The following is a 26,152-nucleotide window of genomic DNA, read 5'->3' as shown; positions in this document are numbered from 1 at the left end:
TTGACTTTAACTGACATCGGTTTAGAGCAAGAAAAAGTTTCCCCAACGGGGTACTTAGCTTTAGTTAAAGACTTCAGTTCTGAAACTCGAAAATTTCAGGAGTCGGCTGACTGGCACTTGTGAACTGCTTCTGCTTCGGGCACCGCACAGCAAGAAAGACTGATGTAATGGCGTTGAATGCATGCTTTATATCCCTGACTACCTGACATCACAGAAGATGAGACAGCAACCGACGCAGGACCCAAGACTTTGATAATCAGGCCAAATGAGGGCTACTGCAAGCTGATAACCCAAATGTAATGACTGCAACAGTGAAACACGAAGAACATCTAGGAAATAACTAAACTAAAAGCTAGCAGATGATACCACCTTGGCAGGAGGAAATCAACCTCACTGCTATGCAGGAAAGGTGACAAATAAGATCTGAGGTAGTTTTGAGAAGCACGGGATTACAGGTAGAGGAGGTGGAGCTCAACAGGCCGAAGACTGTGGAATATGGCCAGTCTTGGATCCGTTAACCCACAGGTTGAATCCAGACAGAAAAGACAACATCTAATCTGGAGTTAATTAAGAAAACTTATGGGTACTACTTATGTACCACAATGGCATCTGACTGAAAGATTACGTGGCACTATCAAATAAAGAACATTATTGCAGGATAATATTTTAGTAAAAATAAATACACCTGACAATTAGGGGAGTGAATATAAGAATTCATCTATCATAAAAGAAAAAACAATACTTCAAGAACTGGTGTGACCAGCAATTTTCAAACTGCAGGAAGAACTGAAATGAATGCTTGTCAGCAGTGATTATTAAAGGTGACTGCTGCATTCAGCCATAAGGAACAGACACTTGCTCCTAGGTTGGGGTGGCAGTTTTGCTATTGAAAGGCTAGGAATAAGAAGATTTACAAGACTACAAAAGTATGTAATAGATAAAGTACAGTTTTGTACCTACCATAAATGTAGATGTTCGAGTGCTAATACAGCTGCAGTCATAACAGATGGGTTCTCCTGCCGTCAGGCAGGTCCTCGGTCGGCCGAATTCCAAAGTCTAGGTCCGGCGTCGGTTGTCGTTGCTTCTTCCCTGACGTCAGTGCGACATGGGTATAAAGGAACCAGCCGACGCCATTTTCTTCAGTTTTTCTTGCCCCAGATGTCAGGTGCCCCCAGAAGGAAGGCAATACATAAATTTGTGTAATAATGCAGTGCAATATAATCAAAATACGGTAGTTGCAAGCAAATACATCATAAATGAATACCCCAATCAGGTTGTATGAGGATGTGTTAGCCTATAGGCCTGTCCCAAGAGGGGAAGGAGGGAGGGAAACCTGGACTGCAGCTGTATTAGCACTCGAACATCTACATTTATGGTAGGTACAAAACTGTACTATGTTCATCGTGCATACAGCTGCAGTCATAACAGATGGGTAGAATCCCAAAGCTAAGAAAGGGGTGATAGGCACTAGGTGGAACTAGGAGGAGCCAAAATGCCCTGCAAGACTGCAGTGGCAAAGCCTGCTCTAGATTTGGAGTATAATGGTAGGTTGTAGTGCTTGGAGAAGGTATGCACAGAACTCCAAGTGGCTGCTTCCAAAATATCCTTGGTAGGAACTCCTCTGAGAAAGGCTGCAGAGGTGGCTGTGGCCCTGGTGGAATGAGTTCTAATGCCTGTAGGTACAGTTTTGCCATGAAAGGAATAGCAACACTGGGCTATCCATTTTGAGATTGTCTGTTTGGAAATTGGCTTTCCTTGAGCTCCTACCACATAGGCCACAAAGAGCTGTTCTGATTTTCTGAAAGGCTTTGTTCTGTCCAAATAATAACGCAGTTGTTTGTGGATGCCCAAGGAATGTAGTAATCTCGCCCCTTTGTTTTGAGGATTAGGATAAAAGGTAGGTAAATGTATGGCCTGATTTAAAGCTACCCTGGATACCACTTTAGGCATAAAGGACGGGTTGGTTCGTAAGGAAACTCTGTCCTGATGGAAGATGATAAAAGTCTGGACAGCCATGAGAGCCTGTAGTTCTGAATCTCTACGAGATGAGGTGATAGCCAGAAGGAAAGCTATTTTCCAGGACAAATATTGCAGATCTGATGAGGCAGCTGGCTCAAAGGGAGGCAAGGTCAGTTTTTCCAGAATGAAATTAAGATCCCAAGCATGTATTAGTTGTTTCCTATGAGGTCTTAAATTCTTAGCCCCTCTGAGGAACTGTCTTAAGAGAGGGTGAGAGAATAAAGGTGGATCAGTGTTGTATTCTGCAGAAATGGCTGAGGCATGGATTTTGATGGAAGAGAAAAAGTCCACTGCTTAGCAGTTCAGCCAAATATTGTAGTATTTGAGGTAAATTCAGTTTTCCAGGATCCTGGCCCTTTTTCTCATTCCAGACACAAAAACGTTTCCATTTTGCGAAGTAAGCTTTTCTAGTTGATGGCCTTCTGGCCTCCAAAATGACATCCTGCACCTCCTTGGAGAGTAGGGCCTGTTGTGATGCTAAGGAATCTTCCATGCGGCTAGATTGAGTGTTTGTAGCTGGCTGTGAAGAGTTTTGAAGCTGTGCTGAGTCAGAAGAGGAGGCATTAGAGGCAGGGTCCATGGTGGGGAATGCGTCAGGCTCCTCAGGAGTGGGTACCAGTGTTGCCTTGGCCAGTCCGGAGCAATGAGAATCATCTTTGGTCTGTCTGCTCTGGTCTTCAATAGAACTTTGGGCAGCAGAGGAAGAGGTGGGAAGGCATAAACTGTCATTGATGTCCAACTGAAAAAGAGAGAGCGTCCACTCTCCAGGCCTTTGGATGGAAGATCCTTGAGCAGAATTTTGTCAATTGATGATTTTTGTGGGAGGCAAAGAGATCTATGTCTGGCCTTCCCCATTCTTGGATTATTTCTGTAAAAACTTTTGGATGCAATTTCCATTCGTGTGGATCTGTCATATTCCTGCTTAGGTTGTCTGCCAGCGTGTTTTCCTTGCCTGGCAAGTACTGTGCTTGTAGTTCCATTTGTAAGTCCATGGCCATGTTCCAAAGTGACATGGCCAGTCTGCATAGGGGTAAGAATGTGTTCCTCCCTGTTTGTTTATGTACCACATAACTGTGGTGTTGTCCGTTCTTATCAATAGTTGACCTGGTTGTAGAAGGTCCTTGAAAGCTATAATAGCATTTATTACTGCTAGCATTTCTTTTTGATTGATGTGCAGGTGCTTTTCTTTTTGGGACCATTTGCCCTGAATGCACCGATCTGTCATGTGCGCCCCCCAGGCGTAGTCCGAGGCGTCTGTTGTGATGACTTGATTTGCTTGAGGCTTGCTGAATGGAAGACCTGTGTTTGTTTGGCATGCTTGAGCCCACCACAGAAATTCCTTTTGCAAACATGGAATTAGTGGTATTATTATTTCCAAACTGTGGCTGTGTTGAGACCATATGTTTTTCAGGTACCATTGTAGTTTCCTCATATGCAGCCTTGCACATGGGATTAGTAAGATGCAAGATGCCATGAATCCCAGAGCCTGCAGGATTTTCCTTGCAGTCAGCCTGGTGTAATTTGCTAGTGTTCTGAAATATTGAATTAGTTGCCCCTGCTTCTCTGGCATGAGGTAGGCCATCTGGGAGTTTGTGTCCAAACTGGCACACAGGAAAATTATCTTCCGAGAGGGTATCAGCCTTGATTTCTTTTTGTTGACTGTGTATCCCAGAGAGTTCAATAACATTATTTACTCTTCAGGCTATTTTTACTTCCCTCCCAGGTTAACCAGCAGCCCCCCCCTCCAGTAGTATTTTAATCACTTTTTCTCTTTCCCTCCTCTCCTCAGCTTTATCCTTGAGAACACTCTTCCTCTACCCAGACTTTTTCACCTGGTAAACTCTCTGGTTGCTCTGTCCCTCATCACCCCAGACCTGGCCACTAGGTGGCGCCCTTTTTACTGAGAATCACGCTATTTTTCCCCATATTTTTCTGCGCATTGTACTTTAGAAAACACTAGCTTTTCCCCATATTTCTCTGAGCACTGTACTATAGAAAATACTAGTCTTTCCCCTTCTTTTGACTCTCCCCACCCACCTTACATCCCCACTGTACTATTACTCTATAGCTCACCTTCACCCCACATCTGTTATAGTGTCTCTCTCGTCCTTCCTGATTGTTTTCTGCCTTGATCCCTCACTGGTTCTTCCCGCTCCGCTCACGCTCACTCCGCTCCCCTCCCTACCCCCAATTCCCACCCCCCGGGGCCCTACCCTTATACTCACACAGACACACCCCCAACCTTCTAACATCCTATCTCATTTCCTGCCCCACTATCACCTATTAACTCATTTCACCATTTATAACCACCACACCCACACTCCACAATCCTAAGTACCACACCCCACTCTCAACCTCTCCCAAACCACCCACTCCTACACTTACTAACCTCAGCTCAATAATAACATGCCATTAAGCCTCAACATGCTTTATTCACTAACACTTCTTAACATCCTTCTTCTTTACTATACTCTTACTTCCTACGAATATCTAATACTTAGCCAATCTCCTCATATAGCCAAACACACAACCTCTACACTTCCTTTAACCAAACAAACACATAGTAATATCCTATCGTCCTGTCCCTACCTTCCCCCTCTCTACCACAAAATACACCGTAACAGATTCCTAACCACAAGACGGTTTCACCTAATACCCTGCAAAAATACAAAGGTATATCAAGTCCCACAAACACTCTTACTAATACATGGGGACATCCACCCCAACCCTGGCCCTAACAATCATCTCAACCATACTCCTACTAACCAAACTGCTAATAGTTTTGGTTCACCTTTCTACTGACTCCCTCTCAATAGCTCACTTAAATATTCGCAGCATCAACAATAAAATCACACAACTCCATGCTTTAATTGACTTCTATGCCTTTGATATTCTATGTCTCACAGAAACTTGGCTGAAACCAAGTACCAAAGATAATGAAATCACTCCCCCAGGCTATAGCACCTTAAGGCAAGATCGTCTTAACAAAAAGGGCGGAGGAGTAGCCTTACTATACAAATCCCAACTGCAGCTAGCCTTAATTGACTCCCTGCCCCCCTCCCCAGCCAATGCAGAAATACTCTGTTCCAAACTCCAAATTAACAAAACCAAAGCCATCTATATAATATGCTCCTACATCCCGCCAGGCAATAACGTCAATACACTAGAAAATATCCTTAGCTGGGTCTCCTGCAACTTTCCTCAGGAAACCATAATCTTAGGAGACTTTAATATAGATTGGAACTCCTGCATCTCTCCCAAACCTTCCATTCACCTCAATCTCTTTACCTTTCAACAAACCATAAACTCCCTACTAGAATACACAAATCAACCCAGAAACAAGCCATCCTGGATTGGATACTGATCAACAACAATCCCTCTCTTATAAAACTGGAATACTCCTGACAATATCAGCGACCATCTCCTTACCTATATCACTAAACAAAAATACAATAATCCCAAGCAGGCCACATATCGTACTGTACACAACAAAACTAATTTTAACCTATCATCCTTTCGTAATGAAATCAAACAATATAACTGGTCAACTCTAAAACACCTCCCACTTGAAGAAGCAGTTAACCATTTTAACAATACCTTCCTACAAATTCTCCAGCATCATGCCCCATCTCGATTGATTAGACTAGGCTCCAAAGCAGCCCCATGGCTTTCCAAAACCAAACAAACAATGCTAGCTAGAAATAAATCATGGAATAAATGGAGATCCACCAAAAACCCAACTGACCACCAAAATTTCAAACACCTCAGAAACATAACAAAAAAACTCACCTATCTAGATAAAAAGAACTATTACCTGCAGTATCAACAAAACCAAAACCCTAAACATTTCTGGTCAGGAATCAATAAATTGCTCCACCCAGGAAACACCAAAACACCTACACCAACTAGCCTAGCTCAGACCCAACCTAATGTGATAGCTGATACTTTCAACAACTTCTTCTCCCAAACAGTCACTACTCTAGCTAACACTATGACCCCCCCTCCTCCCCTTCAAACAACCTCCTCTCCTCAAAACAGCACCCCTACTCTTACACTTAATACAGTCTCCACAACCTATATACAGAAGTTACTCTCAAAACTTAAACCTTGTACCCCTTCTGCTGATAATCTACCAGCTGAATATCTTCAACTAGCAGCAACTGAACTAGCTTACCCAGTTTCCATCTTAATTAACAGAACCATAACCGAATCCACTATCCCATCCTGTTGGAAAATCTCCCATATCATTCCCCTCCATAAAGGAGGAAACTCCAACGAACTTTCTAATTTCAGGCCTATAGCCCTTCTTTCTCCACTATCTAAAATCATGGAACGCTGCATACACCATCAACTCTTACATCATCTCTTGCAAAATAACTTACTAGCAGACTCTCAGCATGGTTTTAGGCCCCACCACAGTACTACCACTGCCCTCCTCTCCTTCACTGACGTGATCAATAAAAATCGCAATATAACCTTTTCTCCTCTGCACTATTCCTGGACCTCTCTAAAGCCTTCGATATGGTCAACCATCAACTTCTCCTAGATACTTTAAAATCCCTCTCACTTGATTCACTAACACTACAGTGGTTTGAATCTTACTTGACAAATAGAAAACAAGCAGTCCTCTGGGACAACCATCTATCCTCTCAAGTCCCAGTTACTATCGGAGTGCCACAAGGATCCATCTTAGGTCCCTCCTGTTCTCAATATTCATAAATAACCTTCCCACTTCTCTCCCAACATCCACTTGCATACAGTATGCTGATGATTCTACTCTCATCTGCTCTGCTCCATCTCCAGAAGAACTCCACTCCTCCACCCAAAAGGTCTTTACAAAAGCAGAAAAATGGTTCCAACAGATCTGTCTCCTCCTCAATCCCAAAAAAACTAAATTATTACTCTTCACCCCAACCCTCAAATCCACCCCAATCTCATTCTCCCTGGTGTCCTGTAATGGCACTATAATTATACCTGACTATTCCACCAAACTACTAGGCGTTACTATTGACAATCAGCTAAGCTTTGATAACCATATTGATATAACCATCAAGACCGTAAACAAGAAAATAGGTGCCCTCTACAGACTAAAGCCCTTTCTTAGTGCTACCACCCGAGTGTCTCTTGCCCAAACTCACCTTATCTCCACATTACTGTATGCCTCTCCATCCTTTATCAACATTTCTAAAGCCAACCTTTATAAACTTAACACAGCCTACCATAGTATTGCCAGGTTTGCCACAGGATCCCCTTTCCGCACTCATCATTGTCTCAATCTAAAAAAACTTCACTGGCTAGCACTTCAGAACCTAATACGCCTGGCCAATTGGTCATCACTTTTAACATTCTGCACCACCCTCCAATACACCCATACTTAATAACCTAATCACCCCATATAAAAACCTTACCTCACTTCGCTCAGCCAACAAGCTTCTAGTAACTACTCTCAAATCCCACAATAAAGCAGGTGACTCCTTATTTGCAAATACTGTTGGATCATATTGGAATAAACTACCCGTAGAACTGACCACCCTAAGCTCATCCAACCTTTTCAAAAAACAAATAAAACACCATCTTCAAACTCACTGGCTATGCCCATGTGCTAATCCTGACTGACCTCAACATACAATGCACCTCTTTACAGTCCCCTCCTCCTCACTCTTAATTATTATCCTTTACTCCTGACTTATCCCTCTTTTCACCTACCTGCTTATTGACTCTTCCTTCTTCTCCTTTTCTCTTCCTACTTCTTCCTTCTTTATGCTGTATCACTACATCTTGTCATATTTTCCCAAATTCATACTTTCAGTTCAATTCAATGCTATTCTCTTTCCTAATACTAGTACCCTGGACTAACTCTTTCCTAATACTAGTACCCTGGATTAACTTGTACTATTCTAACTTGTAACTAGTGAATTTGTTACTGACTCTCCTTATGTTACAACTATTTTCTCAGTCCTCTTCTTTCCCTGACAGTCTCTCCCTAGCAACTAATTCATTGGAATACTACCTTCCCCACTGTTATCTCTTTTCCTACTACCTCTGAATTCTTCTAAACTACATAATAACTGTTCCTAATCTCCTTACTTATTTTTCACATTTGGTTTTTTTTTTTTGCTGTTTGCTTTTATGTCTGAGTGTTTAAATTTTTTAGTTTGTCTAAATTTTTGATAGTTTTTATCACTGTTAGTTATTACTGTTAATGGAGCTTTTCTCCTCGGGCCTCTGCTGAAAATGGACATGTATCCAGCCAGACTAGCCCGGTTAACAAATGTAAAATAAAATGTAAAATAAAATAAATAAAATTATTACATAAGCCAGATGTTTCAGAAGAATGTGCTTGCTGTCCGCTTGGATCAGGCAGTCGTCCAGATAGGGGTATATTTGTATCCCTTGAAGTCTGCAGTAGGCAATTACTGATGCCAGGCATTTCGTGAATACTCTGGGCACAGTAGATAAGCCAAAGGGCAATGCAGAGAATTGATAATGGGTTGAACGTGCAAGAAATCTGAGGTACCTTCTGCAATTTTGTTTGATCGGGACATGCAGGTATGCCTCCTTGAGGTCCAATGTTACCAGCCAAGACTCCTTGCCCAGCATGGGAAGAAGTTGCTGTAGAGTGAGCATCTTGAATTTTGGTACGAGTAGAAATGTGTTTAGGATGGATAGGTCCAAAATAGGTCTCCAATCTTTTCCCTTTCTTGGCACCAGAAATAGCCTTGAATAAAAACCTTGACCTTGTTCGGACGTAGGTACCTCTTGAATAGCTTTCATGTTTATGAGCTCTGTAATTTGCCTTTGTGCCTCTGCCCTTTGATTGTGTGGCAGGTTTGGCATGCCTCTCATTTTTGGAAGGGTGTGAAAATGGAATTTGTAGCCTTTGTTTATAATGTCCAGGATCCATTTGTCCTTTGTGACAATATGCAAATTTTTTGAAAATAATGCCAGCTTTCCTCCTAAGGGGGCTGCCATTTGAGACTTGGTTGGCATGCAAAGGGGAAAGTCATTGGGTTTGCTTTCTGAAAGATTGCGAGTTGTCCTCACCACCTCTTTGTGTAGGAGCTTGCCATTGTCTGCCTCTAAACGATCCTTGGGATTGTCCTCTGCCCCTCGGGCGCCTGTATCTGCCTCTTTGGGGTCTGTCTGTGGCAGGAAAGGACCAGTTTTTGGAAGGCCAATTTCTACTAAAACGTGGGGGTTGAACCTGTAGAAATTCTTTCACAGTTTGCATTGATTTAGACTTTTCCTCCATTTTCCTTAATACCTCCTCAGCATTAGCTCCAAATAGTACATCCTTTTGAAGAGGGGCGTCTAGTAATTTAGCTTTGACACGATCAGGCAAGGCATGCCTACGTATGACTGATCCTGTAACAGCAGCTCTACATGAGGCCTCTAGAGCATCAAAACCACATTGTAGGGTATGCTTACCCACTTGTTCTGCACTATGCATCAAATCCTGCAACTCCTTCAAGTCTGGTTGTTCAGGTTGTGACATTTTACTTTTCAATTGAGATAACAAAAACTGTTGGTAATTTAGCATATGAAACTGACAGTTTAAGGCCCTCATGGATAAGGTAGCCGAGGTATATACCTTTTTTCCCCACCTTTCTAAGGATCTGGAATCTCTCGGAAGGCAATGGATTTTTAGCAATGGAGGCCTTAACTCCCTTGGGGCCCTGTGAGATGGTTTCTGGGTCAGCAGCATGGCTTTTGTATAAAAATTGGTGTGAGTCAGAAACCCTGTAGTACCTGTGAGGCTTAACTGGAGCTGGAGGTAGAGAGTCCGGGTTAAGGCAGGCCTCCGAGTAAACATCATCTAGGATGTCCAAGACAGGAGGTATAGTCAGAGGCCTGTGCTGAGGTAGCAATAGAAATTCCCTGAGCCTTTTCTTGGAATCTGAATAATCTTGGCCTTCCCAGTGGAAGTGTTCCCTTAAGGTATGCAAAGTTTCCCCAAATGAGTAATCCTCAGGGGGGGATACAGAAGGGATGGACTCCTCCATATCAGAGTCTTCAAAAGGGGAGTAAGAATGTTCCTGATCATCAGAGTGCTCTGAAATAATGGAGCCCTGATCAGAGGAGGGGGATTCTTCCTCCACTCTGGGCCTTTTGTCCGGTGGGGGCTGAGAACCTCTGATGAGAGTAATTAAATCCTCAGCCATTTTAAGCATCTGTTTCTTAGGCATGGGGCCTGGAGATGGGCCCTGTGTAGCTGGTCTCTTAAGAGTGCATGGTTGCTTTAGACTTTGTGAAAGCCTTGACGGAGAAAGAAGAGGAAGGTCTGAAGACACCTTGAGTGGAGGTGGACCTGTCCACATTCTGAGTTTCAACGCCAAGAGTGGCTTCGGTATCTGTAGTCGGGGTGTGGGCAGAGAAGCCTGCGACCTCGGACACAGGAGACACCGTCAAAGTGTCGTCGGTAGTCAGGGGCTGCGTAGGCGTCTCGCTGAGAACCGGACCACGTGTAGTCGGCTTTGGCGTGGTGTCGGTAGAGGCCGCGGACCTCGTGTGTCGGTCCTTGTCTTTGCGTTTTTTAGACAAAACCGGAGTCAGAGTATCCGACGACATAGTATAGTTAAATGCTTTCCCAAAATAATGCTGGGCGAACTCCGCCTGACGCTTAATAGTGTGTTTGTTGAATGTAGCACAAAAGCGACAGACCGAGACGTCGTGGTCTGGGCCTAAACAAGGTATACAGAGGGAATGGAAATCCTTATGCGGTATTTGCTTCCCACAAGAAATACAATTATTAACTTTGTCTGACATCGGTCTGAGGCAAGAAAAGTTTCCCCAACGGGGTACTTGGCTTTTAAGAAGACTTCGGTTTCCAAATTTTCGTAATCTCAGGAGCTGGCCGACTGGCACTTGCGAACTGCTTCTGCTTCGGGCACTGCGCGGCAAGAAAGACTGAAGAAAATGGCGTCGGCTGGTTCCTTTATACCCCTGTCGCACTGACGTCAGGGAAGAAGCGACGACAACCGACGCCAGACCTAGACTTTGGAATTCGGCCGACCGAGGACCCGCAGGAGAACCCATCTGTTATGACTGCAGCTGTATGCACGATGAACATCTGCTCGTGTGTCTATATATATATATATATATATATATATATATATATATATATATATATATATACATATACATACATACTCCAGTGTACCTGATCTAAAAACCAAAGCATAGAAACAAACAAACAAAAAAAACAACAAAATATACATACATACATATATCAAGGATTCATCTGTGAGGGTAACAAGTCTATAAATGGGAATGCAGGCTTGATTTTAAAAATGGAAAATGTTTCTATTGCAAGTTTTTAAACAGCTCAAAAATGTCAACCTTGTCAATGCTCTGGCCGGCTAGCTCTTTCCGCCTTTTATTCTTTGACACAGTTTGGATCTTCTGAGAATCTTCTTCCTCATCCAGATCAGGAAGCACCACCTCCTCAAAACCATCAAACTAAAATGCAGAGGAAAGTACAGTAAAGTCTCGTCAATAGGCTACACCATCACAGTGTTGCTGCAAATATTACCATGAACACAAGGGAAATGGTTGCATTTAAAAGTACAGTAGTGAAAGGTCAAAAAAATTAACAATGTTCTCTTAGAAGGAGGCAAAACCAAGGACCTCCTTTATGCATACAATAAACTTCAATGTCACTCCACCCTTTATGCATACAATAAACTTCAATGTCACTCCACATCTAGTTAGGAAATAAAATTTGATTTAGGAGTTTTCCAACTTTGTATTAGAAGTTTTCAGAAGTCTTTCAAACAGTACTCTTGAGGCTCATTACAGGAAATTACTTTACTTTGGAATGAAGGCAATAAGGAACACATCAACATAGTCTTGGAAATTACTTCCACCTTCAAATGCCTGCTGTGTGACTCTAAGCATGTCTCTTAAGCCAACAGTGCTTCTCTGTTACTTTTGAAAAAGGACACTGCCAAGTGAACTTACCTGTTTAACAAATACCGTCATAACAGTTAAAAATAAGAAATGCAACAAATTTTCACTAATAATGCTGATTTATTATAGTAATGCAGTAAAATTATTACTATGGAGTACTGCTTGCCTGCCTAGCTGTAACAGGAAAGCAAAAACCCTGATTAACCAGTAATGCCACATATCATACAGATTGTGGGTGTTAACTAGAAACTATAAATCCCATACCAAAGTAGTTCATGTTAAATAAGGCTGGCTTTGTGCAATCCCATCCTACAAAAAGAATAACTGACCTACTTGACAAAGGAGAGGAATGGCCAACGTTTAGCCTTCAGCTAAAAGGCCGGTATACATACTACTTGGTCCTGACTAATAAAGATCAATTCAGACATTATTTTTAACTCTCCTGAGAAGAGTATTTATCATAGGTTCATGGGTGACTACTAGCAGAATGATACCCAGGAGCCTTTTTAAGCTTGACCTTGTTTTCCAAATGTATCTGGCAGGTTGATACACTAGGGTTGTTTTATAGGGTATATGTATACTTGGGGCAAGTGTAGTCAAGCATTTACAAGCATCTATCTATCAGAGACATTGGTGTTAGACCAGCAGTAAAATTCCTGTTTCCAGTGCATGAGTCCAAGTTACACCTGCACTGGGTTAGGGAACAGCACTGTTGTCAATGATGGGAAGCCTGCTCCACAAAAGGGGTATTTTCAGAGACACATACCTGACCATCTAGCATATCCTATTTATGATGCAGATGAGGTTTAGGTCCCCATATTGGGTAGTTCTGATGCTATTTGTTTTGCAGATGTGCAACAGGTCTGTCAGAGTGGAATCAGAGGACGCCTTGTCAGCCAGGCCTAGATCACCTCTCAGTATACTGTAGTATACCAAACACAGGGACAGGACGTTGAGGTGGTCTGCAATAGGACATGTTTACATTCTGTATTCTTTTTGTGAAGAACCTCTGGGGATGCTCCAGGTGTGGCTTATGCCTGGCCAGGTACAGTGGAACAATGACATCCTTGGACCTACATTCCACACCCTTGCTTATAAGCTGCGCAACAAACAGTAATTTCCTTCCCACAATCAAAACAATATCATAGTCAAATGGGGCCCTAAGCAGGTTAATGGACCAGCCCCCCCCCCCCCCCCGGATGTGTCCCATTACTAGTCTGTCTCTCCTCAGTTACTATAAACGCTGTTCAAAACTATCACAGTACTTACTATTTTCTTTGTTACTTTTACAATGATTTGGACTTAATTTAAACTACCTACCCTATTTTAGGACTATTCATAAATGCATGTGCTCTTTGATTCACCTTCTAGATTGTTTTAAATTATATTTCTTGTTTAATCTGGCAACATTTGTTAGCGCTGTTTTAAGAATTTGTACTTTTGAACATTTTTTTTCCAGCAAGCTGTTAATGTGGCCATGGATGAGGGTAAAATGATACACACTGCTCATCTAGACCTGTCCAAAACTTTAGACACAATCCCCCACTTGGGGATCACAGATAAACTTACGGAGTTAGGCATAACCCCTACATCATCAGATGGACAACCAATTAGCTCACTGACAGGACACATATCCGTACAGGCGAATCCATTTCTGATAAGAAACCTGTTACAAGCGTGTCCCAGAGGGCTCAGTGTTGGGAACCCTGCTCTTTGGTTTATACTTCTCTGAAGTGAAGGTCAATGTTGGGGGCATCTGGCTCACTAAGTTCACTGATGACTGTAAGCTGGGAGCAATCACTGAATCCCCAAACAATGCTGGCATGCCGACATCCTATAAACAGGCCTAAAAATTACAAAATGACTGGTGCCAAAACCATGGTCGAAGACTAAATATGAAAAAATGCATAATCATATACTTTGGTAAATCAGATATCCTTGCAAATTATAATACTGATAGCACACTCAGTGGTAAGGGACCTAGAACACAAAGTAACCTAAACTTTGACCACCAGACAGCTGCAGTAGAGAGGAAATCCTTCTGTGTGTCTCAACTTACAATTAAAGGCATGACATCAAGATCAAAGGACTTCACAGTGCCATTGTACTCTGCCCTTATCAGGCCTATAATAGAGTACAATACTCTCTTCTGCATGTACCTAACTAGGCACTTACACCAAATGGAGTGAACTCAGAGGTTTCTCACTAAAAAAACACAAAGAGTAAGACACATGTCTTATGCAGACCGAATAAACGCTCTCTGTCTTTACTCCGTCTCGTAACGTTTGAGAGGGGACTTGTGCCTGACCTACAAGGCATTCTCTCATCCAGCCCTGATGAAAATGTTACATAATTGCAAGAAAAATTATGCAAGGGTTGTTTTTTCCATGGACCTGGGCCTTATTTGTGACTCTAACAGAACTTGATGGAGAGACAGATTTGTACCCCAAAGGCTACCTCATCTACGGAATATACTTCCCATCTTCATAAAACAAAGCCCATCCCACATTCTCTTCAAAAAGAATTTGGATAAATGGAAGGGGAACTCTATAAAGTCACTCCTGGTGTACTGCCCATGTTCCTTATGGACACAGACAGTCTGTAAAATGACTCAGGTCTCCAACAACCAAAGACCCACTACCCTGATACTAACCCATCCAATATCTGGGGGATTAAGATATAATGCTGTCATATCCTCGGTATTACTGGCTAGACTTGTAAAAGCTCTTGAGCCAGTAACCTAGTAATCACCTATGAACCTAGAAACAAAATGTATAAACCAATAATGACAAAATAACCCATTTCAGAGCATTTCAACCATTAAAGTCTACTTAAACTACTGTACCCATATTCAACAATTACAGCCACTTTATTGATTGTGTATACATCACATGTCTGACTGTGATAAAATGGCCACAGTAAAGGTATTCCAATTTGCTTTACACAAATACTACTCCTGCAAAGACAAACTAATGACTTTCTAACATTATGAACTCAGCGGGGTCAGTCATGTTTACCCACAGACATGTTCCATACTTAGCAATTACAGCTACATTGTTGAATGTGTCCTTCTCAGATATATGTGTCAAAAAATAATAATGACCAAAGTCAAATATTTCAAATTTGATTCACACAAACACACATCAAAATGTTCCAGTTTAATTCACACACACACACACACACACACACACACACACACACACACACACACACATGCACACAAGTCCTGCAAAGCCAGATTAAAGACGAATTAAAAATGACCAAATGAAAACAGCATAAAAGTTACTTTCACCAACAGAGAGCTCCCCATCTCCAGCAGCAGCTACAGTCACTTTGCTGACTGTGTAAATCACTTAGTGGTATAAAGAAATAAACTAACATATACTTAACTTGTAACTTTGGAACTGTACAAAATCACTAGCATCATAGGTTCATAGGTTAGTACTAAGCTAACTGCTTTTGCAAGCCATTTTAAGCCTAGCCAAGTATCCCTTGTGAGACTCAAACCCTGTACCTTGTGTTTGTGAGGCAAACACCTTAACCATTAGGCCACCCTCCCAAGACGATAAGATCAGCCGTTGTGTAGCACAGTTTAAATAGAAGGATATTTATGAGAGTAAATTAACAGCCTGACAATATATGCCAAGCCAATATGCACAACTTCTGTGGATGTAAAAGCCATCTGAATAAATCCACATCAAAAAGAACTACTACTAATGCAGAGGTTGTTGCTGGTTAACAACTTTGCATTTCAGTGCTTCATCTACAACTGCAGTGTCTGCTGCCCTTGAATAATTTTCCATTGTTACATTAAACAATTGGTATTTTGGTTACAATACCATAACATTTCCTTAACTAGATCAGCTATGCAATAGGGAATGCCTAGTTCAAATTCCCAACTGCTCCAGCTGGTTAAATGAATTGCTCAATGTCACACACCAGGTAAATGAAGGTGGAAAACTTCAGACTCTGCACCCTTGCACAGGTTGCAGCTCATTAAAAGATCAAAGCTTTAGCCCTTTGTGCTAACTGTAATAGTAAGTTTTTTTTAAGTAAATGCTGAAATCCTTTTCAATCCAATCTTGTAGGGAAAACTGTACCCAACATACTAAACAGTAACAATGACTACATGATGGATGCTAAAGATCACTCATCAGACAGCTCTGTTCATCACCTCAAATAATGCAGAATATATGGCTTGACAAATGTCATCCCCTTTGCAATTTCTGGAGGCTGTAAAGAAGGTACTGCAAAAATATATTATTAAAATGCAACATGTTTAGACAATATTACACAATACAGGCCTACCAGTAAATTAATTTATTATTCAGTGCAATGAATACAGCAAAACAACTAAAGACAACATTAATGTTGAAGCAGTTTTTTTGCTCAGCAACTCACAAGGCATACAAAAATAAGAAATATTACTGCTTACAACATATTTTTTGTTGGGGGACTTACATACTTGAAAGACACCAGTATCTCATTGTTGACCTCCCTAAGTCTTCTCCAACATCAAGAATAATTATCTCATCTGACATCACTCAGTACAAGTCTACCTTACTTGAATGGCTAATAATGTATTATTGCAGTATATACCTCCAGTGTCAACAGAGTCAGATCATGATCAAACTGGGCCTTGGGCAAAATAATTAATCAGTTCCCTGCCAGCCGTACCTGTATCCCACTATTTGGTTGTCTCTCATCAGTTACCATAAACATTGTTTAAAACTGTCAGCATACATATACTTTATTCTTTGCTTCTGCAATTATCACAGAGATTTGGATTTCTTTTGAAACTTTTATTTTAAATTTTACAAAAAAAAATGCAACAGACAACCATTTTCTACACAAAATACACTTGCACTGAAAACAGATAACATGAGAAACAATAAAATGCATCTGTCAACCCATTAAACTACAAGAGACATGCTGGGATTCATACTCAAATAGCATATAGTGAAATACAATTAGCATCTATGTGAAGGGTGCTGACATTCAAAAGACAAACGTGCAATTCATTTACTAACAGCTTGGGACAGCCCTCTAGACACAAATGTCACTTTTCAGGAGCAGCCCAAGAATAATTTCTAGTGAATTACCTTTACAGAGTCACACAGAAGACAAATGAAGGCTGAGAGAATCAAATCATGCCCTACAGGAAGTATATGTTCAACAGCTCCTAGGCAAATATCTGTTTGCAGATTATTACAAGCCTAGCCAATAAACTGAGGTCAGACTAAAACCCAGTACCTTGTATCTCTGAGGTAAAGACCTTAACTATTATGGCAACTCATACCCCTGGATTCATGAAGCCTGCGCCAGGCGCAGGCGTAGCGAATGCGGGACAATGCCAAATATGTCAGACGAGTAATTCAGGTATGAACCAACTCCACGTGCACTACGCCAGATCTACGCAGCCCTCGGCATAGGTATGCAAATCACCCCATGCGCAGTGTCACACCATACTAATGAAGGCATACAGCGATTCACGAAGTGGTGCAGGCGTAGCGCAAGCCCATGGAAATGTAAACCAAAAAACATGGTTTACATTTTCCCAAACAGAACATTGGAGTTATGGAAGCGGACCAGACTCGTGTATTACAAAGTTAACATATGCCAATGGCGAAATACACAGCCAATGGCACAAGAAAAGATGTACAACACCTAAAAAAACAACATTTAATGTCATGTCCACAGTAACGCACAGTACAACCGCAGTGCATGTGTGTGCAAACAGGAATACAAAGGAAATATATACAAATGTCATAAAATCGCAATGAAAGACAAATCAGGATTGCACCATAATATGCAATGGTAGGCATGGCACACCACAAGCAAGGGTTGCCAAGGGCCCGCGACAGTGTTCGGCGCTGTAACTATGAATTAGTAGTCAATGCCATGCAAATGAGGCAGGTAATACTGAATCGCAAACGTCCAGCCGGATTAAGGATGTACCTGACGGTGCAGTGCTATCACGCCGAGGAGTGTATCAGAGGTGATGCATGACATCAGCAGAGGGGTGTGCCACCGTATCAGTAAGCACATTGGAGCAATGCAAATCTGGCCTGGCCGTTGCTAAGCAAAGCTGCAGGACAGGGGTGGGGAGGAAGGTATAGAACAGTTTAGCTGAGAGCACAAATGGTGCCCGAAAGCGCATGTGTACAGGGATGAAATCGTGCCCGAAACCCGGTAAGCGGATGCACGTGCCGCGAACATTAGCACAAACAGGAAGGTCAGGAGAAGAAAAGAAGGAAATGCCGAAGCAGGGTAATTGGCATACTAATGAGCAATTAACACCAATCAACTCACGGCGGCCAATCGACGGCAGTAGACAAGCCTGCATGCAGAAACCTGCAAAACAGGATAGGGGAGGCATAGGAATGCAAAGAAAGGAGGGGAGGACTTGGAATGCAAAGATAGGAGAACTGTCATAGCAGAGCAAAGCAAACCCACAGTAGATCGGCAATAGCACACATTACGCAAGATAAGCCAGGTCTAGGAAAGTACAAATGAAAACAGGCAGCTGGATGCATGCCAATAAATGGTAGGTGTAACGTGCACAAATGTAAACGGAAGGGCAGGAGGTAATTCACGGCATCCAAATGTAATGCAACACCAAAGGCAGCACGATAGTGGTTCCGTTAATAAAACACAGAAGATACCCTGTAGCCACAATCGTACATACACACCCTATGACATCATCAGTGTTCACAGCAAAACAGTATAAAGTGTGAAAGTGCCCAACACACACCTGTGTATTCCCAAATACCGCACCATAGGTGTAAACAGACGGAGGAACTTTTAAAATGTACATGTTCGGAGCTGCCATAGCTGTGATTCATCAGCATGCGTTACAGACCGACGGTGTTGTGGAGGATGATGCCGACAACCACCATAGGCCTCGGAGGAGGAGAAGAGTGTTCAGACCAAGGGTAACCTACCAGGGGCTACATGATCTGGAGATAGTAGAGCGTTACAGGGTGGACAGGGACATCTTACAGCAAATAGTAGAGCTGTGCCGGCCACGCCTGAGAACCAGAAACAGAGGGGAACCCATCCCAGTGGACACGAAGGTATGTGTAAGCTTGCGAATACTAGCCACAGGTACCTTTCAAAGGCCAACTGGAGATATAATGGGGATCTCACAGGCATCGGCATCCAGGGTACTACACCAGTTCCTGGATGCCATGTTACCACAAGCCAATGAGCATATATACTTCCCCTGAATTCAGGAGGAGTTGGCCAGCAATATGCGTCACTTTCACCGTGTGGCAAACTACCCGGAGGTACTGGGTGCGATAGACTGCATGCACATACAAATCAAGTCACCACCCAGTGAGTATGGTAGGCGCTACATAAACCACAAGGGATTCCACTCCATCAACTTCCAGGTCGTGTGCAATGTCCAGGGCATTATCATGGATGTGTGTGCTGGCAGCCCTGGAAGTTACCACGACTCCCATATCTGCCATGCCTCACAGCTGTATCAAGTATTTGTCAGGGGGGACATCCCACAAGGCCACCTTCTGGGGGATGCTGGCTATGCAATGGAGCCATGGATGATGACCCCCATCAGAAAAGCACACACACCAATGCAAGAACGCCATAATGAGGCACACGCACAAACCAGAATCATCATAGAGTGTGTGTTTGGGATGCTGAAATCACGGGTCCGGTGCTTGGACACATCTGGTGGAGCTTTGCAGTACTCACCAGGCACTTGTGCCCACATCTTCAAAGTATGTGCGCCATGCTACATAATATGATCCTGCGGAAACAGCTTCAGCAGGGTCAAAATGGGGGAGGGCCTCACAGCCCACCGCAATTGCCAAGGCCAACACAGGCACAGAGGGATCCAGACCACAGACACACTGTGCCAGCCTCAGTAGGCAGACGGAGGCGTGCCCAATATGCCTATGCCTTGGCAAAGAGGGAATGTATAGCACATACCTTGACAGTGTAGGCTCCCACGGACTGACACCCGTCCCCACCTGCACACACAGTAACATGGATGGCACACAAATATGACTACCTGTAAATTGTGATGTATAGGTGGCCCACTGTGGCATCCTGCATAGGCAGCCCTCAAACACTGTACACGCAACAGCCATTGGAACACAGAAATGTCAACACCTGAACAGTAGATGCGCCTATCAGCATCTGTCGGTGCTGTGTGTATAGGTTCTCAGGTACATCGGTAGGTACACGCCCGATTGTCAGAGGCAAAACACCAAACGGGGCAAAGAGTGACTCCTGTCGCCACAACATCGAGTAAGCAACTGTCGCTTACTGGAGCAGAGGCAATCGCGGGAGCACATGTGTGTAAGCACTGTCCTACACACACTCATCACGGATTACCCGCTGCGTTACTGAGGGGCTCCACAAAATGTAATCATGGATGCTGTGTCAAGGCAGGGGATGCACCCATGACAGGCATTCATCACCCCGGCATGCTGCATCCACAGTCGTATGAAGGTGTAGCAAATTATCGGGTGTAGCTAATTGTGATATACATACCCAATGCCGGAGTACAGCCAGTAAACATCACATGGACATACCATTAACTGGACTCATCAATTTGTAAACTAACGGAGTTATCCATGTGAGTGTAGTGTGGAGTAACTGCAGTAGTGTACTGCACATAGAAAATGACATAATTCATGTACAACACCCAGATGTCCAAGTGGTACATGCAGTGACTGTGGTGCATGTTCCCGGTCCCACGTCCCGCAAGGGATGTAACAATCCCAACGGCACAGGTAATGCATTCCAGATGCAGGTCATCAGAATGTGTGTAGCACACGTTAGCGGGAATAAGCGTTGCCCACAGCTGGTAAGCGATGTTTAAATACGACTATACGGATATGCACGAAACAGGGCTAAGTGTCACTGACCACTGCGCAGATCACCGTTAATGATGTACAGAACAGGCGAAAAGTACAGTTTTGTACCTACCATAAATGTAGATGTTCGAAGATCCACATTGCTGCAGTCATGACTTATGGGTAGTCCGCTGTCCTCGGTCGGCCCGAATACCAAAGTATTAGGCTGACGTCGGTCATGGGCGCTTAGATCTGACGTCAGAGCGTCAAGGTATTAAAGCGCATGACCGACGTCATATCCTCAGTCTTTTCTTGCCCCAGATGTCAGAAGGCCCTAAAAAGAAAGGCCACAGCCAAAAATAGAATAACTCCCAAAAGCCATGTACAAATAACAGCTACAACCCAAACCATACAACCACTCCAAACTACAGAGGGGAAGGAGGGAGGGTAAATTGGACTGCAGCAATGTGGATCTTCGAACATCTACATTTATGGTAGGTACAAAACTGTACTATGTTCTTCATCTCACATTGCTGCAGTCATGACTTATGGGTAGAATCCCAAAGCAGAGGTAAAGGGAGGCTGGCAAAATCATAAAGCATTGGGAGCTGCCAAAATGCCCTGTAAGACTGCAGTGGCAAATCCAGCCCTAGATTTGGAATAAAGAGGAAGATGGTAATGTTTAGAAAAAGTGTGCACTGAACTCCAAGTAGCTGCTTCCAAAATATCTTTAGTAGCTATCCCCCTTAAAAAAGCAGTAGAAGTGGCAGTAGCCCTAGTGGAGTGAGGTCTGATTCCAGCCGGAATCTCCTTACCATGATGAGAATAACAAAAAGCAATACAAAGGCCAATCCACTTAGAAATAGTTTGTTTTGAAACAGGTTTCCCCTGAGAACCCAAAGCAAAAGAAACAACTGCTGAGACTGTCTGAACTCTTTAGTCTTGCTCAAATAATAACGCAACTGCCTGTGAATATCCAAAGTGTGCAAAATTTTCTCCCCTTTATTTTGGGGATCTGCATAAAAAGTAGGCAAATGAATAGATTGGTTCAAGGCCACATTTGAAACCACTTTAGGCATAAAAGTAGGGTTAGTACGCAGAGATACCCTATCCTTATGAAAAATTAGGAAGGGTTCAACTGCCATTAGAGCCTGTAATTCAGAAACCCTTCTAGCAGACATAATGGCCAACAAAAAAGCAGTCTTCCAAGACAAAAACTTTAACTCAGCCGTAGCTGCAGGTTCAAAAGGAGGTAAAGTAAGTTTTTCCAACACAAAATTGAGATCCCAGGCAGGATTAGGAGCTCTACGCGGGGGTCTTATGTTCTTTGCCCCTCTAAGGAATTGCTTAAACAAAGGATGAGAGAATAATGGTGGGTCACAGTCATAGTGAGCAGAAATGGCTGCAGCATGAATTTTCATAGAGGAGAAAGACAAACCCTTGTCTAATAATTCTGTAAGATATTGAAGAGAAACACTCAAATCAGGCCTGGAAACATCAAAGCTCTTTGCTTTGCTCCAAATAAAAAATCTCCTCCATTTATCAGCATAAACTTTCCTTGTACTAGGCCTTCTGGCCTCCAAAATAACATTCAAAACTTGTTGAGGAAGCTGCGACCCTCCAGGTTCTAGAACAGAATATGCCAAGCTGTTAGATGCAGGGACTGAATCCTGACATTGAGGAAATGATTGCCCTCCTGAGTCAAAAGGTGTGGAATTGAAGGCAAAGGGCAAGGAGGTTCCCGTACTAAACTCCTCAGCAGAGGGTACCAGTGCTGTCGAGGCCAATCCGGAGCTATTAGAATCATGGAGGGCTTGTCTTGTCTGACCTTCAAGAGTACCTTTGGAAGGAGAGGCAGAGGCGGAAAGGCATAGACATGAAGGTTGCTCCAACTGAATGATAGAGCATCCACTTTGTGCAAAACTTTGGCACCTGGAAGTTTAGTGGAGAAGCGAACAGATCTATGTCTGGAGTCCCCCGTATCACTGTCAACTGTCGAAATACATGAGGATCCAACTTCCACTCGTGGGGATCCACTATCTGTCTGCTCAAAACATCTGCTAAGGAGTTCTGTGCTCCTGGCAGAAACCTTGCCTGAAGAGTGAGGTGCAAACTGAGAACAGTCTCCCACAAAATCATAGCTTGCCTGCAAAGAGGGTACGAATGGGTTCCCCCTTGCTTGTTGATGTACCACATGACAGTTGTGTTGTCTGTTTGAATCAACACCTGCCCTGGGAGAAGTAAATCCTTGAAAGCCATCAATGCAAACTGGACTGCTAACATTTCCTTCAAGTTGATATGTAAATGTTGAAGTCTGGCAGGCCACGTGTCTTGAACCCATTTTCCATTGAGGTGTGCTCCCCAAGCCTTGTCCGAGGCATCCGTCGTTAAGATCTGACTCGCCTCTGGTCGGGTCACAGAGAGTCCCTTGTTTAGGTGACATTCCTGAGCCCACCACAAAAATTCCTTTTGAATGCAAGGTATTATCTGAATGACAGTGTCCAGATCGTGGCAGTGTTGTGTCCATACATGTTTGAGATACCATTGTAGCTTCCTCATATGCAGTTTGGCATTGGGAAGCACCAGAATACAAGATGCCATGAACCCCAAGGCTTGAAGGACTGTCCTTGCAGTCAGCCTGGACCGTAGAGACAATTGATGGAAGTAAAGTGTAAGATTCTTTTGCTTGTCCGGGGTCAAAAGGCCATCTGGGAAGCTGTATTCAGTCTCACACCCAGAAAGCACATTTCCTGAGAGGGTACTAGACTGGACTTTGTTTCGTTCACAGAATACCCTAGGCACCTTAACACTGTCATAACATACTGTAGATGGTGAAGAAGCTCGTGCTTGTCTTGAGCAAGAATCAGGCAATCGTCCAAATAAGGATAAATTTGTATTCCTCTTAACCTGAAGAAGGCTATCACTGGAGCCAGAACTTTTGTGAATACCCTGGGCGCAGTAGATAAGCCAAAGGGCAATGCAGAGAACTGATAATGTAAAGTCCCAGCCCGAAAACGCAGGAATCTCCTGCAACTGGGCCTGATAGGAACATGAAGATAAGCCTCTTTGAGATCCAGAGTTACCATCCAGTGATCTTTGCCCAACAGAGGCAGAAGTTGTTGCAACGTCAACATTTTGAATTTTGGAATGTCCAGGTAAGTGTTGAGGAGAGATAAATCCAAAATCGGCCTCCAAGTGTTTCCTTTCTTTGGTACAAGAAATAGGCGAGAGTAAAATCCTAGGCCCACTTCTGACAGAGGGACCTGCTGTATAGCCCCCATTTGAAGAAGTAAAGAAATCTGTTTGTGAGCCTCTACCCTTTGCTGAGGAGGAACATCTGGCATGCCTTTGAAAGGAGGCAATGTGTGGAAATAAAACTTGTAGCCCCGGTCTATTATATCCAACACCCATTTGTCCTGGGTGACTAAAAGCCAATTTTGCTTGAAGAGTGCCAACTTTCCTCCCAAAGGAGCTGCCAGACAGGAAGGATCTGGCAGCTGAAGATGCAGGTCATTGGGCCTGTTTACGAAAGGACTGGCCCCTGCCCTCACCTGTAGATTGTGCTGGTGAACTCCACGTTCTAGGCCTGAAAGAACTCTGAGCTCTGCCCCTACCACGTCTAGATCTACCCCTAGACTGCGAATCAGAAGAAGGGTAAGTCCAACCCTTAGTAGGCCAATTCCTGCTAAACTTAGGGGGCTGCACCTGCAAAAAATCTTTAACAGTCTGCATAGACTTAGCCTTGTCTTCCATTTTCTTCAAGACAGACTCCACAGGAGAACCAAACAAAACTTCAGACTGCAAAGGAGCATCTAAAATCCTAGCTTTAGCATGCTCTGACAAATTCTGATCCCTAAGCCAGGCGTGCCTGCGAATAACCGAACCAGTGGCAGCCACCCTGGAAGAAGCCTGTAAAGCATCGAAACCACACTGCAAAGAATGCTTACCCACCTGATCAGAGGCATGTACCAAATCCTGTAATTCCTTACACTCTATGCCCTCTGCCAAAGCATCCACTTTAGATTTTAACTGAGTAAGGAGAAAATTCTGGTACTTCAACATATGAAACTGGCAATTCAAAGCCCTCATTGCTAAAGTGGAAGAGGTATACACTTTCTTACCCCACCTATCCAAAGCTCTAGCATCCTTATCCAAAGGAACTGGATTCTTTACAACAGAAGCCCTGACACCCTTAGGCCCCTGGCTAATAGTTTCTGGGTCAGCCCTAGGGCTCTTATACAGATATTTATGAGCCTCAGGCACTCTATAATACCTATCTGGTTTAACTGGCGCAGGGGGCAAAGAGTCTGGATTAAGGGAAGCCTCAGAGAATACGTCTTGAACAACATCCAAAACAAGCCAAGGGCCGATGTTGTGGTAAAAACAGAAATTCCCTAAGCCTCTTATGGGAATCTGAGAAATCCTGACCTTCCCATTTAAAATGCTCCCTCATAGAATGCAGGGTTTCTGAAAAGGAAAAATCCTCTGGAGGAGAAGCAGAAGGACTGGAGTCCTCTGCGTCAGAATCAGAATAAGGAGGAAAATCCTGAATGTCTTCAGCTGAAGGCTCTGAGTAATCTGAAGCCTGCTCCAAACTTTCCACCTCTGGCTCCACTCTAGGCCTCTTATCAGGAGGGGGCATAGAACCCCTGATTAAGGAAATTAAATCTTCTGCCATTTTAAGCATGTGTTTTTTTGGCACTGAACCTGCAGAACTAGGAGTGACACCTGTGGAAGGCAAACCAGGCCTGCCTTTGGAAGGTACCTTAGAGACAGAAGGAGAAGGCCTAACCACCTTAGGCAAAGAAGGGAGTACAGCAACCTGAGAGGCCCCCTCAGCCTGACCTGACTCCTGAGAGGCCACATCTTGCAAAATTAACGTCTCCCCCTGAGACTCAGTTGAAAGCTCAGCCGGATCAACAGAATCCACCGTAGTTTCTAAAGAACCGGCGTCCGGAACGGACGAGTCATCCTGCTTGGACTTTAAAGATTTGTCTTTGCGCTTCTTCGCGGTAGCGGGCGTCGGAGGATCCGACGGCATATTGTAATTACACCGCTTACCGAAGACAAGCCTAGCACAATCTAACCTACGTTTAATGGTGCGCTTATTAAATCTAGCACAAAAGCGACACCCGACTACGTCGTGCTCGGGCCCCAAACAAGGAATACAAAGAGAGTGGTAATCCCTATGCGGTATCTGTTTCCCACAAGAAATACAATTATTCACTTTTTCTGACATCCGGAATTAACTGAGGCAAGAAAAACAAAATATTCCCCAACGGGGTACTTAGCCCAACTTGGTTTCGGTCTGAAACTCAGAATACGAAAATTTCAGAACGCCGAACGGCACTTGCAAACGCTGCTTCTGCTTCGGACCATGCGGCAAAAAAGACTGAGGA

At 43.4% G+C, this 26,152-nt stretch overlaps 1 protein-coding gene across 2 annotated transcripts in view; it reads right to left on the bottom strand.

The window, feature by feature from the left end:
- The window catches only part of GON4L (gon-4 like), a 3,426,849-nt gene that overhangs the window by 245,499 nt on the left and 3,155,198 nt on the right, over nucleotides 1-26,152 (bottom strand). For both annotated transcript variants that reach the window (XM_044080158.1, XM_044080159.1), the window contains one exon: nucleotides 11,359-11,478. In XM_044080158.1, the coding sequence (XP_043936093.1) occupies nucleotides 11,359-11,478 (120 nt within the window). The remainder of the gene's footprint in view (nucleotides 1-11,358; nucleotides 11,479-26,152) is intronic.

This window comes from Protopterus annectens, chromosome 8.part0, assembly GCF_019279795.1.
Source record: "Protopterus annectens isolate FY-2018-M chromosome 8.part0, PAN1.0, whole genome shotgun sequence".
In the NCBI taxonomy this organism is placed as follows: Eukaryota; Metazoa; Chordata; order Ceratodontiformes; family Protopteridae; genus Protopterus; species Protopterus annectens.
This window is presented reverse-complemented; position numbering and strand designations above follow the sequence as displayed.